At 52.7% G+C, this 14090-nt stretch overlaps 1 protein-coding gene across 1 annotated transcript; it reads left to right on the forward strand.

Annotated features, from left to right (window-relative positions):
• The first annotated feature begins 11573 nt into the window (after positions 1 to 11573).
• On the forward strand, positions 11574 to 11753 carry CTXND1 (cortexin domain containing 1). Its single transcript, XM_021680602.1, has one exon. The coding sequence runs from the start codon at positions 11574 to 11576 to the stop codon at positions 11751 to 11753; it is 180 nt and encodes a 59-aa protein (XP_021536277.1).
• Positions 11754 to 14090: the final 2337 nt, after the last annotated feature.

The following is a 14090-nucleotide window of genomic DNA, read 5'->3' on the forward strand; positions in this document are numbered from 1 at the left end:
CAGCGTTAGCTTTAAGTGTTCAAACACATATCTGATCCTGTACTTTCCTGTCCATATTAAAGTGATATTTACTGACATTGCCCAAACAATATAAAAAATACATTGTGCTCTAATTTCTTCCCACCTCTACCGCACTCATTTTCATTGAAATACTATGGAATTTTAGGTACAAGTTATATTTTTAAAGCTCTTGGGTTATGTAACTTTTATTTCAAAAATTATTTTTAACACTTGCGTTGTTTCATCTCTCTATTTATCACGATTGTTTGCGCTGCGGATTATTGCCCTATCAGTTTTCTTCTTCTCTCCCTGTCTTTCTCCCCCGCCCCCGAATTCTTCACTTTGAGTCTTTTCGCGGTGGTGGAGGGGCCTCTTCTGTATTATTCAATATTGTTTTGCTTGAAGGGCCTGTGGTTGACTTGCATTCATCTCGGATTTTCTTTACTTGCGGGGTAAGAAAGTTTCTCTTTGATATTTCCGGGAAGCTTGGAAATGTTGGAGGCGTCCGAGCGGCGCTGGCTGTGGACAGGCCTGGACCTCCTCCTCCCAGGGTCTGGGGTGTCACGCAGCAGGCAGGGGGCAGAGCCGCGCAGTGGACGGCACAGACTGGGCCACCGCGGGGAGGACTCCAGGGTTTGTTGTCACCAGTGGGGACGAGCGGCGAGGCCTCGTGCCGGGCTGGGCCGGGCCGTGAGGGGCAGAAGGAGCAGGGGAGGCTCCCCGCAGCGCAGCGCAGCGCACGTCGGGGGGCTGGACTCCACGTCCGCGTTTGCACATGGGAGCCACGAGCAGAGCGGGTGACTGGGGTCGTGGCGGCGGCTGACAGAGGGGGCTCCAAAAGCGAGCTGAATCCAGGCGGGCACAGGTCCACATCTGGGGATATCAGAAGCGAAATGGAGAGAGGGCAGGTCCTGGGGAGACCAGGAGTCATTTAAAGCCCCTGAAGTGTGCTCTGCCGAAGGGAAAGACGGGGCCGGAGGAGGACCTTTCTTCCTCCCCGATGACGCCCCCGAGGCACGCGTAAGCAGCGGCATCTCGCAGGCAAGCGGACTGAGGCTTGTGGGGCAACCCCTTCAAACTGCTCCGCTCGCCGACAGCCCAGCCGGGATCTGAGCCCACGCGCACGAGTCTCCGGAGCCTGAGCTTGCCCCCGAGCCGCAGCGCCTTGCATCGGGGGGACAGTGTAGACTTACCCCCTTCTTTTTTGAACCCTTTCCTCCTACCTCGTGGAAACCCACTGCCCTTCCTGGCACCGTCCAGCGAGCACCCTGCCTTCCAAAAGTGAAGGTGTTTTTCAAGGGGTTCTCTATTGGAGAGTGATTTTATGAGGAACAGAAGTTCGCTAAGGTCACCTCGAAGAACGGAGCTTTTCGCGTAAGGACATGAAGCGGCCTTGCCCCGTGCCCCTTGCCTCGCCTCTTGGGGTCTCCGCCGACGCTCTTGCCCTGGCCTCGGGCTGCTATGGTGCGTGGGGGATCAGCAGGTGCGGACGAGCCGCGCTCTGAAGCACCAGGGTCCCCGCCCCAGTCTGACCACTAGAGCAACTCGCCAGGTCTCTGGGCAGCGTCTCGTCCCCCATCTCCCCTGCCCTACGGCCGCCTCGTCCGCCTGCATGGTCAGCGCCCGTTCACCCTCATTCAGGTTTTCCGTTCCCTTTTAAGGAAACTTCTTTTTCTGCCAGTCTGCCAGTGAGTCACTCCTCGTCTGCTGGCCCGATGTCGTGTTCTTGTGTGCCCTTGGTTGGTTTGTTTCCGCTTCTCCAATCCTGGGGAAAGAAAGCAAAAATAGCCTGAGGCCTTTCAGAGATGGGACGTGAGAGTCAGAAGGACGGTGACTTCCTCCTGCCTGGGTAACAAACTGCTGCACACCGAGGTGGTTTAGAATCTCAGGTATGCTCCTATGGTTCTGGAGGTCAGAAGTCCAAAATGAGTCCGGAGCGGGGAACATCAATGTGTTGGCAAGGCTGTTCTGTCTGGTGGCTCCTGGAGAGAGCTCACTCTGGCCTCGTGGCCTCCTGGCCTCCGGACACAGTCTCTGCTCCCGTGGTCACATTCTCTCCCCCACCAAGCCTGAGCCTCCCTGTGCCTGGCACTCAACGAGGACAGCTGCGGTTACACGGAGCACTCAGCCAGAAAACCCAGGAGCATTGCCCCATCGCAAGATCCTTGACTTTATCACATCTGCAAAGCTCCTTTTGCTGAGGTAACGTGCACAGGTTCCTAAGATCCACTGTGGATTTCTTGGGGAGGTGTGTGTCATTATTCAAGCTCCTGCAGCCCGCTCTCTGGCCTCCAAAAATACGTGTCTATCCTATAGGTATTCACCCCATTCAACCCATTATACCGTCAACCCAAAGTCCAAAATCTCATCTGAGTTGTCTAAATTAGGTATTGGTGACACTCTGCATAGGATTCATCCTGGAGCAAAATCCCTTTCCGCCTGTGGGGACCTGGAAAAGGATGTTATCTGCTCCAAAAATACAGTGGTGGGACAGGCAGAGGATAACAGTTACACACATTCCCCGTTCAAAGGAGAAAACATATTAAAGAAAGGAGTCATTAGCCCCAAGCAATTCCAAAATCCCACCAGGAAAACTCCATTCATTTTCAAGGCCTGGGAATAATCTGTGGCTTAAGGCTTCACCCCCTGTGCCCACAGCTCTGCCCCCTGGGCCAAGGCTAGTGCCCTGAGAGTCATCCTTCCATGTTCCTGAAGGGCAGGACACATTTATGGTGACTATTCCCATCAGCCTGTTTTCTGCCTACAGAATTTTGAGAGCCCAGCTCTCTTCCTTCATCCCGTCTTCTCCGTTCCTTGCCAACCACGCGGGCACTGTTTCTACCAATATCACGGTCTCAGAACTTTTGTGTATTGCCCATGTGGGTCACAGGGATGCACTCCACCTGATGAGAGAGTCTCCCAAAGGTCTTTTCTGGATGATCGCACCTCCATTCCTGGCTTCTGCAGAGGTGGATCCATGGATCCATGAGCGACACATCTTATCACTCCAGCAGAAGGTTGCGTGGTCCCACCCTTGGCCTTCATGCTTCCCCATTGTCGAGTCTCCTTATGGTAGCATCTTCTTCAGTCTGGGTGGGCTAAGGGTCCTCGAGGGCTCTTTGGCTCCCTGCGTGCATGGTTGGGGCAGATGCAGTGACCCAAGGGCAGTCTAGGAAGCTGTAGATGGGAGCTGCTAGGGGCGGAGGCTGGGAGCTGTGCACACTGACTGCTGAAGGGAACCCAGGGAGACCAGCAGCATCACCCTCTATGCTAGAACGACACAGCAGATGGTCCGACGGCTCATAGAGACACGGCACAGTGATGATGCACTCTCTTGGCAGACATGTTTTCTTCCCTTTTATCCAAAATGGTGCTGCTCCTTTCCACCTCTTTGCTCTGGAAGGTTCTTTAGAGATTAGAGAGGTTTAAATATTGGAAGATAACAAGTCCTAACTACAATATTCCATGAACCCCATCCCCTCCGTGCCTCTCTCCAGCCCTGGAAGATGTCACGGTCTTAATCATTTCTGAACACCGACAAGCTGCTAATTGGGCTGACGGAGGAGTGAGGCCACCGAGTGCAGTCCCACAGGACAATGCGATTGGTGTGAGGTTAGGACACTGGACAGCTTCTCTGTCCTGAGCAAACGCCATCCACTTAACCCATCTGCCACCTGGGGGAGTGATTCTGACAGGCTACCTTTCATGGCTGCCCTGCTATTTATAGCACGGGCTGACGATGACACAGGACTGGCTCCAGGCTCTGTTACGTGAGTTCACCATGTCCACACAGCCCGTTGTTCGTCCCCACAGTAACAAGCGGCATGCTTTTTTGGCCACCTCATTGTCTTCTTACTAGCGCTGTCTGGAGGGCCACGGCCAAGCACTGGTCCCCATTTCTCCACACTCTCTGTGCGCCCACAAGATGTGGGCCTGGCCTGGCCCCAGAGCGGCTGTGCCCCTCAGTCAGACTCGGACCCAGACTCACACATGGCCACGGACTGACCTGTGTCCCCCCCAAATTCAGTTGTTGAAGTCCTGACACCCAGTGTGATTGTATTTGGAGAGAGGGCTTTTAGGAGGTCGGATGAGGTCATAAAGGTCAGGGTCTTACTCTGCTAAGATTGGTGACCTTATACAAAGAAGGAGAGCGAGCAATCTCTCCCTCTTTGTGTGCAGGCATGTTGAGGCAAGGTCACGGTGAGAAGGTGACCATGTGCACACCAGGAAGAGAGCCCTCACCCAAATCAAAGCCTGCCAGATCTTAATCCAGGACTTCTAGCCTCCAGAACCATGAGAGGTGGACAGAGATCCTGTTGCAGAAGCCACCCCAGCAGACTGAGACACACATATGGACAGAGAAAAAGAAATCCCTCAGCACAGAAAGCTAGGACCTGAGCATCCCACCCCCAGCCCTGGGGTAGGACACACATTTACACCCAGATCCTGTATTTGTGTACCCTTCTTGCTAGTTTTCCCCTAAAGCCCTGACTGAGATACTTATTTCCAGGCTCTCTATTTGGATTGTGGCATTTGGCAGGACTTTTCTCCATCTGGATCTGCTACAGCTCAACCCTAGAGCTGCACTCTCTGGTGAATATGCAGGGGCAGCCCAGCAGCCGGTCCCCTTGAGGGTCGTTCACCTCCCAGAATCCCTGACTCTGAGGCAAGGTCACCTCCAACCTCCCCAGGAAGGGGGCAGATGGAGCCACTGAAGGACAACTCTGTGGTGTCAGGGACCCCTGAGCAGGCCTCCAGGAAGCACCCCCCTCCGCTTCCCAGGAACGGCAGCTGAGTTCTGTGTTACAGTCTCTCCTGGGTGTCGTGTCCTGGTTCTGCAACGGAGGCTGATGGCCCTTGTACTTGCCTGGTAATTAAGGTTAATGAGCGCACTCCATCTGGAGGGCGGAAGACTGAATCTGGTTTTTTTGAGTCCACATCCCTGGCATTCCTCCCAGCCAGAAGGATCCAGAAAACACTGACAGTCTTCTTCTGGGGCCTGTTCCAACGTGATAGAGCCCAGTCCTGGCCCCAGACCAGACAGGGGTGGTCAAAAGGCAATCCCTCCCAGGTCTGATCTCTACCATCTCTGCAGGGTATCCATAATAACAAGTCCTAACTACAATATTCCATGAACCCCATCCCCTCCATGCCTCTCTCCAGCCCTGGAAGATGTCACGGTCTTAATCATTTCTGAACACCGACAAGCTGCTAATTGGGCTGACGGAGGAGTGAGGCCACCGAGTGCAGTCCCACAGGACAAATCCCAGACCCTGGGCCCGGGATTTCAGAGTCTGAGTCTGAGAGGCCAGACTGGGTCCTGCTCTGACACTCCAGCACGTTCATCCTTCCCCAAGAGCCACCAACAACCATGAGGCTTCAGCGCCACAAGGCCCGTGGAACAGGTCCTGGCCAGGTCTGCCCCAAGCTCAGCCAAGCCATTGCTCTGAAACCCAGAGAAAACGCCTTCTCCCTACATCCCAGGCTCTTGGCCTGTGAAATGAACGTGTTTCCAAAGTATGGTTCAAGGAACCCGAGGATTTCCATGGAAACTGCATACCACACTCAGGATGGCGTTACTGCTAGACGGGGTGAGAGGACATGGCCCTGTGGGCTAGGAGTCACAATAGAAGGATATACTTCTGGAAACGAAAGGAAAAAGCAAAGAGGATTCGGTAATAGTTACAAATTCTGCATGAGGGAAATGTGGACACTTATTATAATATGGTTTGCACTTTTCTTACATCTCTCAGTGAAAGCAAGAACAGGTCTCGACCTAGCAGGGAGTAGGGCAATAACCTCTCACCCTAACACATGCATGTATACATACTGATACTTAAAAGTTCTTTATTTTATTTTAAGATGTATTTATTTATTTTAGAGGAGAGAGGGAGACAAACTCTCAAGCAGACTCTGCGCTGAGTGTGGAGCCCAGCTCAGGGCTCGGTCTCACAACCCTGAGATCATGACCTGAGCCGAAACCGAGAGTTGGATGCTTAACTGACTGCACCACCCAGCTGCCCCTAAAAGTTCTTTTTATTTTATATAGATTATATCATATTTGAAGTATCGTTCAACTTTTCCTCTTAAGAAAATTTCTTAGATCTTGTTTGTGCACATGTGTGTTTGTGTTTCTTTTTAGTAGCCTCAGAGTAGTCCATGACAGATATTTATCATGACAGCTCTAACCATTCCAAAATTGACATTCAGTTTGTTCTCAGTTCTTTTTTACTATTCCAACAATGCTGCAGTGAACATCTTTCAAAATCCAGAGCAAAGGAACAGGAGAGTTTCGACCAAACATATATGTCCTCAGCCCCAGGCATGGGCTTCCATGTAATCATTAGTGGCTATTAGCTAATGACCAGTGTTCTTAGGGCTCATGCTCTTGTAGAGATTCAAATATCAGTTGCTGAATAATTCTGAGTAGTTTATCTCACACAGTTTTCATCTGTCTCAAGGCATTGAAGAGAAAAACTAGAACTCAAGACATGCCAAGAAGAAACAGCCCAAGCAAACACTCCAGGTTCTCAATTCAGAACCCTGGAGGGTGAGAGGGGCATCTGGGTGACTCAGTCGGTTAAGCGTCTGCTGTCGGCTCAGGTCATGATCCCAGGGTCCCGCGATCAAGCCCCACATCGGGCTCCCTGTTCAGCGAGGAGCCTGCTTCTCCCTCTCCCTTAGCCTGCCGCTCCCATGCTTGTGCCCTGTCTCAAATAAATAAGTAAAATCTTAAAAAAAAAAAAAAAAAAAGGAACCCTGGAGTGCAAAACCATAGAGTGTTGTCAAAGCAGAGGTGGTCACTAGCCTGGTTAACAAGAAGTCAACCGCGCTTCCGTGAGCTCAGCCCCATGTTGGATTAACTCACCTGCCTAAATTCTAGCTGTTTACCAAAGCGAACAGTGAACCTGCTCTGCCAAAGAATAATGTCATCCAGAGCTGTTCATACCACAACTGTTCATATCAATGCTTGATATCCCAGTGAAATTTGTATCGGATATATCAAGAAATTGAACCAAAAGAAAAAAAAATAATAGAAGCAGACCCACAGATGACCCAGACACTGGAGTTGTCAAAAGTCGTCTTTAAAAATTGTGATTAAGGTGTCCAAGAAAATAGGTAACGAGGTGGAAAATTTCACTGGAGAGCTGGAAATTTTTTTAAAGGATCCAATGGAAATGATACAACTGGAAAGTATGGTTTAATTGGAAATTTGAATAGGTAGATTAACAGCTAATTGGACAGAGCAGAAGAAAAGACTAACGGACTGGAAGCTGCTTCAGAATTAAGTATTCAGACCACAGCACAAAAAGAAAAAAAATACAGAAATAAAGATTAACGGGCAAATCAACATAATGAAAAGGTCTACATGTATTTGGAGATCCAGAAAGGGGAAAGTGAGAGAATGGGACAGATGAATCTTTGAAGAGGGGAAGGACCAAAAGTTTCCAAAAATTGATGAGACATGAAGTGAGACTGAAGAAGGAATACACATACAATGTAGAAAATACAGAGAAAACCACACCCAGGCTCATCTGCAGTAAACCAAAGACAAAGTCCTTAAGGCAGTCAAGAAAAAGGCACATTACTTTCAAAGAAGCCAACAGGTAAGGCCTCAGGGAATATTATTCCCACGAGCCCTTCCATCCCCAAAGTCATGCTGGAGAACATGTGAGCTGACAGGAGAACCCCGGTGGCAGAACCAGATGGGCATTGAATGTGTCTAACTGGAAAACTGAGATTAAAACAATAGTTAAATGTGATGTGCTCTCACCACGGGACAGTAACAGAACCAACGAAAACGTAAAGACTGGGGGAAAAAAGTGGAAATTAGAATGAGCTCCCTAATTTCTTCGTCTGTAATAGCTGGGAATAAAAAGATATTTAACGTTGACAATTCAAATTACAGAAATGTAAGCACATCTAAAAGAACAAAGAAACCATCAGAGAGCTAATACTAATGACTAAAATCAGGTGGTGGTAGAGAAAGAACCAGGAGTAGGAATCAGAGATAAAGAAAAAATTACAAACAAAATAAAAATCAGATGAACAAATCAAATTAATGTATTTATCTCAACTCTCTGCTCCCAAGGTCAAAGAAGAGACCCAATATCTAATAGAAAAATAGATAAAAGATATAAACTGAACTTTTTCCTTCACAAAAAGGAAATACAACCAGATCTTAAGATATTTAACCTCATTCACTAAGAGAAATGAAAAATAAAAATACTCCCAAGAATTGCAAAGACACATGCACTTGTCAGACCTCGAGAATGACACACTTGAGTTTCATGCATCTCACTGTAGGTGAGTTTTACTTTTCAAAAAGCTATAAGCACGTATTGAATTCTAATTAATGATATGCATGCTGAGGTGCTTCAAGTGAAATGTGCTAATACCTGCCTCTTTCTTTTAACTGCATCCAACAGAGAAGGATGGATAGATGAATAAAATGAAATAAAATAAACATAGCAAAATGTTAATAATTGTAGAGTCTGAGTGGTAAATATAAGTATGTTTACTCTGCAATTTTTTCAAATTAAGGAAAAAATATCTCTGGATAACCTTTTCCCCCAAATTGGCAAAAATTGAAAAACTCGGTTAACAGTTTTCAAGGTTGTGGGACAACAGTAGAAGCTTACATAGGCACAGACTTCTAGAGAGAATAATTCCAACTGGAATTAAAATGGATATATCCTTAGGGATGGCAGTTGCACCTTCAGAACATAATCTACAGATGTACTCAGACACATGCAGAACAACACATATTCCATCTTTGCATGATAAACGAAAGATGAGAAATCATCTAAATGTCTAATCAACAAAAGAATGGTAAAACATACTATGATATACCCATGCAATAAAACATAATATGGCTATGAAGAAGAAAAAGGCAACTTTCTTTGTATCAATGGGCAATACTCTCCAAGATAGATTACGTGAAAAAAGTAAGATGGGGAACAGTTTGTATAACAGACTTGCATTTGTGTAAATAACAAATAGATAAACATCTGTGTACGTGCACAGAATATACCTTCAGATCAGAAGGGTCTATGAGGTGCTCGGAATGGTAGTGGTCTCCCCCTAGACGAGCTGGATTACTGCGGGTGGAGGAAGTTTTCACTGTTTTCTCCTTGTGCTTTGTGAATTTTGAACTATGTATGGGTATTATTTGTACAAAACGGTTAAATTTAGTCCTCAGGGTGCCTGGGTGGCTCGGTCGGTTAAGCGTCTGACTTCGGGTCGGGTCATGATCTCAGAGTCCTGGGATTGAGCCCCGTGTTGGGCTCCCAGCTCAGCAGGAGTCTGCTTCTCCCTCTACTTCTGACCCTCCCCCTGCTCCTGTTCTCTCTGTCTTTCAAATAAATAAAATCTTAAAAAAATTTTAGTCCTCAAAAAAACTAAAAATAGAATAACACTGATCCAGCAATTCTGCTTCTGGATATATATATACCCAAAGGAATTGAAGCAGGGTCTCAAAGAGATATTTGCACACTCATATTCATAGCAGCATTGCCCACCATAGCCAAGGGATGGAGACAAACCAATTAGCCATCCGTGGATGGACGGAGAGACCAAACACAGCACACACATGCACTGGACTACTACTCAGCCTTAACAGGGAAGGAGCCCCTGACACCTGCTACAACATGGATGGACCCGGGGACACCAGGCCCAGTGAAGTAAGCCGCACCGAAAGACAGATGCTGTAGGATTCCACTCATGTGAGGTCCCGGGAGGAGCCAAGTTCATAGAGACAGAAAGGAGGTGGTGGGGCCAGGGCCCGGCTGTTGAATTGGGCCCGAGTTTCAGTTTTGCAGGATGTAGAGTTCTGGAGATGGATGGTGGGGATGGTTGCACCACAGTGTGAATGTCCTTAGCACGACTGAACTGGACATGTAACAATGGGGACTATGACAAATTTTATCATGCATATTTTACAAAAAAAATTAAGACACGATAGTTTGTAAAAGAAAGAAGGAAGGAATGAAGTGTTTGGGCCCCACCGCCGTGCTGGGGAGGAGCCCCCGCCGGTCCTTCCTGCCGGCCGGATGGCGCCCCCAGTGGCGTCTGGGGCTGCGCGTCTTGGGAAGTGACCGCCCTCGGTCTGTCCTCTTCTGTTTCAGCGGCCGCCGAGCTCTGAGTGAACGGCTCTCGGCTTCGCGACGTCCAGCCCCTGCCCCGCTTCCTGCGGCGGCCCGACCCGGAGTGCCAGCCCCCCAGTGGCCCTTATGTCGTGGTGACCACTCCGAGCGCAGGTCCGTGCCCCCCGGGGAGGGGTGGGAAGGGAGACAAGTTCTGAGCGAGGGTACAGCGTGGTCACCGGTGGTTACGGTATGCCAGGACCGGCCAGCCCAAAGCTTGCCTCGGTGGCTCCCGAGGGCCGGGGGGGCGGGGACCGAGCCCTCCTGGCCTCCCCCCTGTGGACCGAGAGCCACGCGGAGCGCCCGGTGCGAACCTCCCTACCCGTGCCTCAGTCGCCCCACCGATAGGATGGGCACAGGGCTACCCGGGGAGCTCCCAGCACAGACGCCTCGCCACCCCTGCGCGGACCCCGCTGCCGCCTCCCCGTCCCCACGTGGACCCCGCTGCCGCCTCGCCACCCCCCACGCGGACCCCGCTGCTGCCTCCCCGTCCCCAGGTGGACCCTGCTGCCACCTCCCCGTCCCCAGGCGGACCCCGCTGCCGCCTCCTCGTCCCCACGCGGACCCCACTGCCGCCTCGCCACCCCCCCAGGGAGCACGCTGCCGCCACCCCCCACGCAGACCCCGCTGCCGCCTCCCCGTCCCCACGCGGACCCTGCTGCCGCCTCGCCACCCCCACAGGGAGCACGCTGCCGCCTCGTCACCCCCGCGCGGCCTGGCGCCTCGTGTTGTCACCGCCCTCGGCAGGGAGGTGCAGACGGGACCCATGGAGTCACTACACGGTCTTATGCCCGGGGCTGCGGGGCAAGGCCTCGCCAGGCGGGGATGGGGGTCCCCGCGACTGCCCAAACCCGTCTTCCCGTCACACCTGTGCTTTCCAAACCCTGTGGCGGGGGCTCAGCAGATGTCACTGGGGAAGCCCACGAGGGGACCCTTCCCTCCCCCCACCCCGGCCAGGGACAGCAGGGCCTCTGCAGCCGTTCATACGGGCCGTTCCAAATATGGCCTCTGCTGTCTTCGCGAATATATTCCTTACCTAATTTTGTTAGCACTCTCCCGCCACCCTCAGTCAGTGGCCTGGCAGAGTTGAAAGCATCCTGAAAACGTCCTTCCCAAAGGTCTGGGGCAGTGGAGGCAAGTGTGGGAGCTCCACCCCCAAGAGACCTCCACCTGCACCCAGCCCCGCCCCCGCTGGCCTGCCTCCCTCCCCTCGCCCCCCTGCCCCGGAGGCATTGGCTGGGGGTCCCCTTTGAGGTTCAGAGCTGGGCCCCTCAGGGGGTGCTGGGCCACATGCTGAACCCCAGGGGCCTGTGTCCCCACCCCAGGCGGGGGTGTGGCCCTGCCTCCCCACTGCCCTGGCTCTCTGCAGGGGTGGAAAATGGTACCAGTCAAGCCCAAGCTGGAGGAGCCCGTTGCCACAGCCCCGACATGGAGGACCCCACGCCTGAGCCCGTCTACGTGGATGTGGACAAAGGGCTGACCCTGGCCTGCTTCGTCTTCCTCTGCCTCTTCCTCGTGGTGATGATCATTCGCTGCGCCAAGGTCATCATGGACCCTTACAGCGCCATCCCCACGTCCACCTGGGAGGAGCAGCACCTGGATGACTGAGGTGCGGGCGCGGCGGGACCTCCACGTCCCCTGGCACTGGCCCGCCCGCCCGCGGCGCCAGGAATGGATTTGGCCGCAGATGGAGGGGGTTCACCGGAGCCGCAGCTGCTCCCCCTCGAGCACCACAGTGAGGTGCGTGGGGGCTCCACGGTGGGCCAGCCTGGAGATGAGAGCACTGGGCTGGGGAGTCACTGTGGGACAATGGGGGATCCCCTTCCCTGGCTCCTGGGCACCTTCTGGGGTTGGGTCCAGGGCAGGCCCCCACTGTCACACAACAGAGGACACTGTCCGCCCTTAAAATGCAAAGCAGCACACACAGGAGCCCCCGTCGCTCCAGCACAGACGTGCCCCCGCCCCGGCCGGCCACTGGGCAGCAGTGGGGCGAGGGCGAAGGCGAGGGCGAGGGCGAAGGCGAGGGCGAAGGCGAAGGCGGATGCAGGGGCCTCACCCAACCTTCACGCAGGGCACAGGCCTGCTTCCCAGCAGTATTTTTTTTAAACTAAAACATAGAGGGGTTTATTTTTCCCGTCATAAATGAAATGGGCATTTTGGGAATTTGGGAACATACAGAAAAATAGAAGGGGGGGGAAATGACACTTAGAATCCCACTTCCCCAAAGCCGCCATTTTGATATATTTCTCCCCGGCTTTTTTTTTTTTACACACCTCTTTTTAAACGGTCACGTGCATACCACAGGGACGATGTTGCCCCGCCTCACAGTAGAGCATGGACCCCTTCCTGTCCCATCACAACCCGCCGCGTTAGCGGCCGCAGAGTGCTCCAGCAGGGCGGGAGGTCTCGGCTCCATCAGCGAGGGCTTCGGCAGCACGGTTAAATCTGTTTGCTGACTTCCCTGCACACGACCTTATCCCATGCTGTCGGCTCTTGGGCGTGCACACTCTGCAGGGGGAGCACTGGCCTGGGAGCCCTGGGTCTCGTCCTCAGTCCCCCAGCGACTGTGTGGCCATGAGCAAGTCCCACCACCTCTGTGTGCCTCAGTCCCCTCATGTCACAACGGGGAGGAAAAGCCTTGCTCTCTTTGTTTGGTGTGAGGCTCCCGTGGCTGAAAGGACAAGAGGGGGCTAGTGGGGGGCAAGGAACAGGTTGCTGATAGGGACTGTTCTTGGGGCCCCCCTCCTCCCCCATCACCTCCATCTATGACCTTGCAGCAAGAACACGGGGCCCACAGCGCTGGTCCCAAGTCCCAGCTCCTCTACTTCCTGCTGTATCACCCCAATAACTCCTCAGCCTCTCTGAGCCCCAGTTCCCTCCTCTGTGGCATGAGGGAACCACATCTACCTCACAAGGTTGTTGTGAGGATGGAATGAAGGAACATGGGCCGACATCAGTGTCCTTCCTTGACTCCACCCCTCAGGAGAAGCCAGGGGTCTGAGCCAGAAGGGGCAGGTTCTGGGATCCCCCCTCCCAGCAGAGCCTGGAACCCTGGACTTGCCTCAACCTCTCAGGGCCACTTCCTGGGCCAAATCTCCCAGCCAGAACCCCTGGTCGGAGGGATCCTCACAGCAACCTCTCCCGGCACCTGACCTCAAGGGCTATGGTGTCTATTCATTTACATCATCGTCATTGTCATCTGTTGAACCACACACAGTATGAAGTTACACTAGAAGCCCCTCCCTCCGAGGCATGGCCTGCCATCCCCATCAGGAGAGACCCGCACCTGTGAAGAAGGGCAACGCTCCCTTCCCATCGCCTGCATCCCAGCCCTGGGTCCCACTCCAACCCAGGCACCTGGGCAGTGGGTTTCCAAAGCACTGTCACCACTAGGTGACCCCTACAAGTGAACTAGGCCACAGCTGTTTAGGCACATTCCAGGGCCTGTCCAGCTGTCCGCCCACCCCCCCCCACATGCACACGCACTATGTGGGATGCACAAAGGGGCAGCTAGCAAGGGCAGTGAACCGAGATGCACCGGAGACTCTGGGTGAAGGAAGGACCTTGCGCATCGCCTCAGGCCCAGCAGCAGCCTCCGCTCTGCAGCCTACCTCCGGGACACCCAGCACTTCTGTGCAAACCCATCCGCGTGGATTTACGATGGAAATCAGAACCAGCTCCCAATCAGTTAGTAACAGATCCCAAGAACCGGAGGAGGTCCGGAAGACCTCACCAGGAGATACTCTGGAATTCTCAGGAGTGAAAGACAGGTATCCTAGGGTCACATCTGCAATGGTGAGGAGCTTGCTGGAAATCCAGGATCCCGGGCCTGGTCCAGACCTCCAGGGTCCGCGTCTCTGGGGATGGCGCCCAGGAATCTGCTGGTGAGAGTCACCAAGCGGCCGGTGAGTGCACTGAAGTTTGAGAAGCACGGCCCTGGGGATC

This window comes from Neomonachus schauinslandi, chromosome 9 (assembly GCF_002201575.2).
Source record: "Neomonachus schauinslandi chromosome 9, ASM220157v2, whole genome shotgun sequence".
In the NCBI taxonomy this organism is placed as follows: Eukaryota; Metazoa; Chordata; class Mammalia; order Carnivora; family Phocidae; genus Neomonachus; species Neomonachus schauinslandi.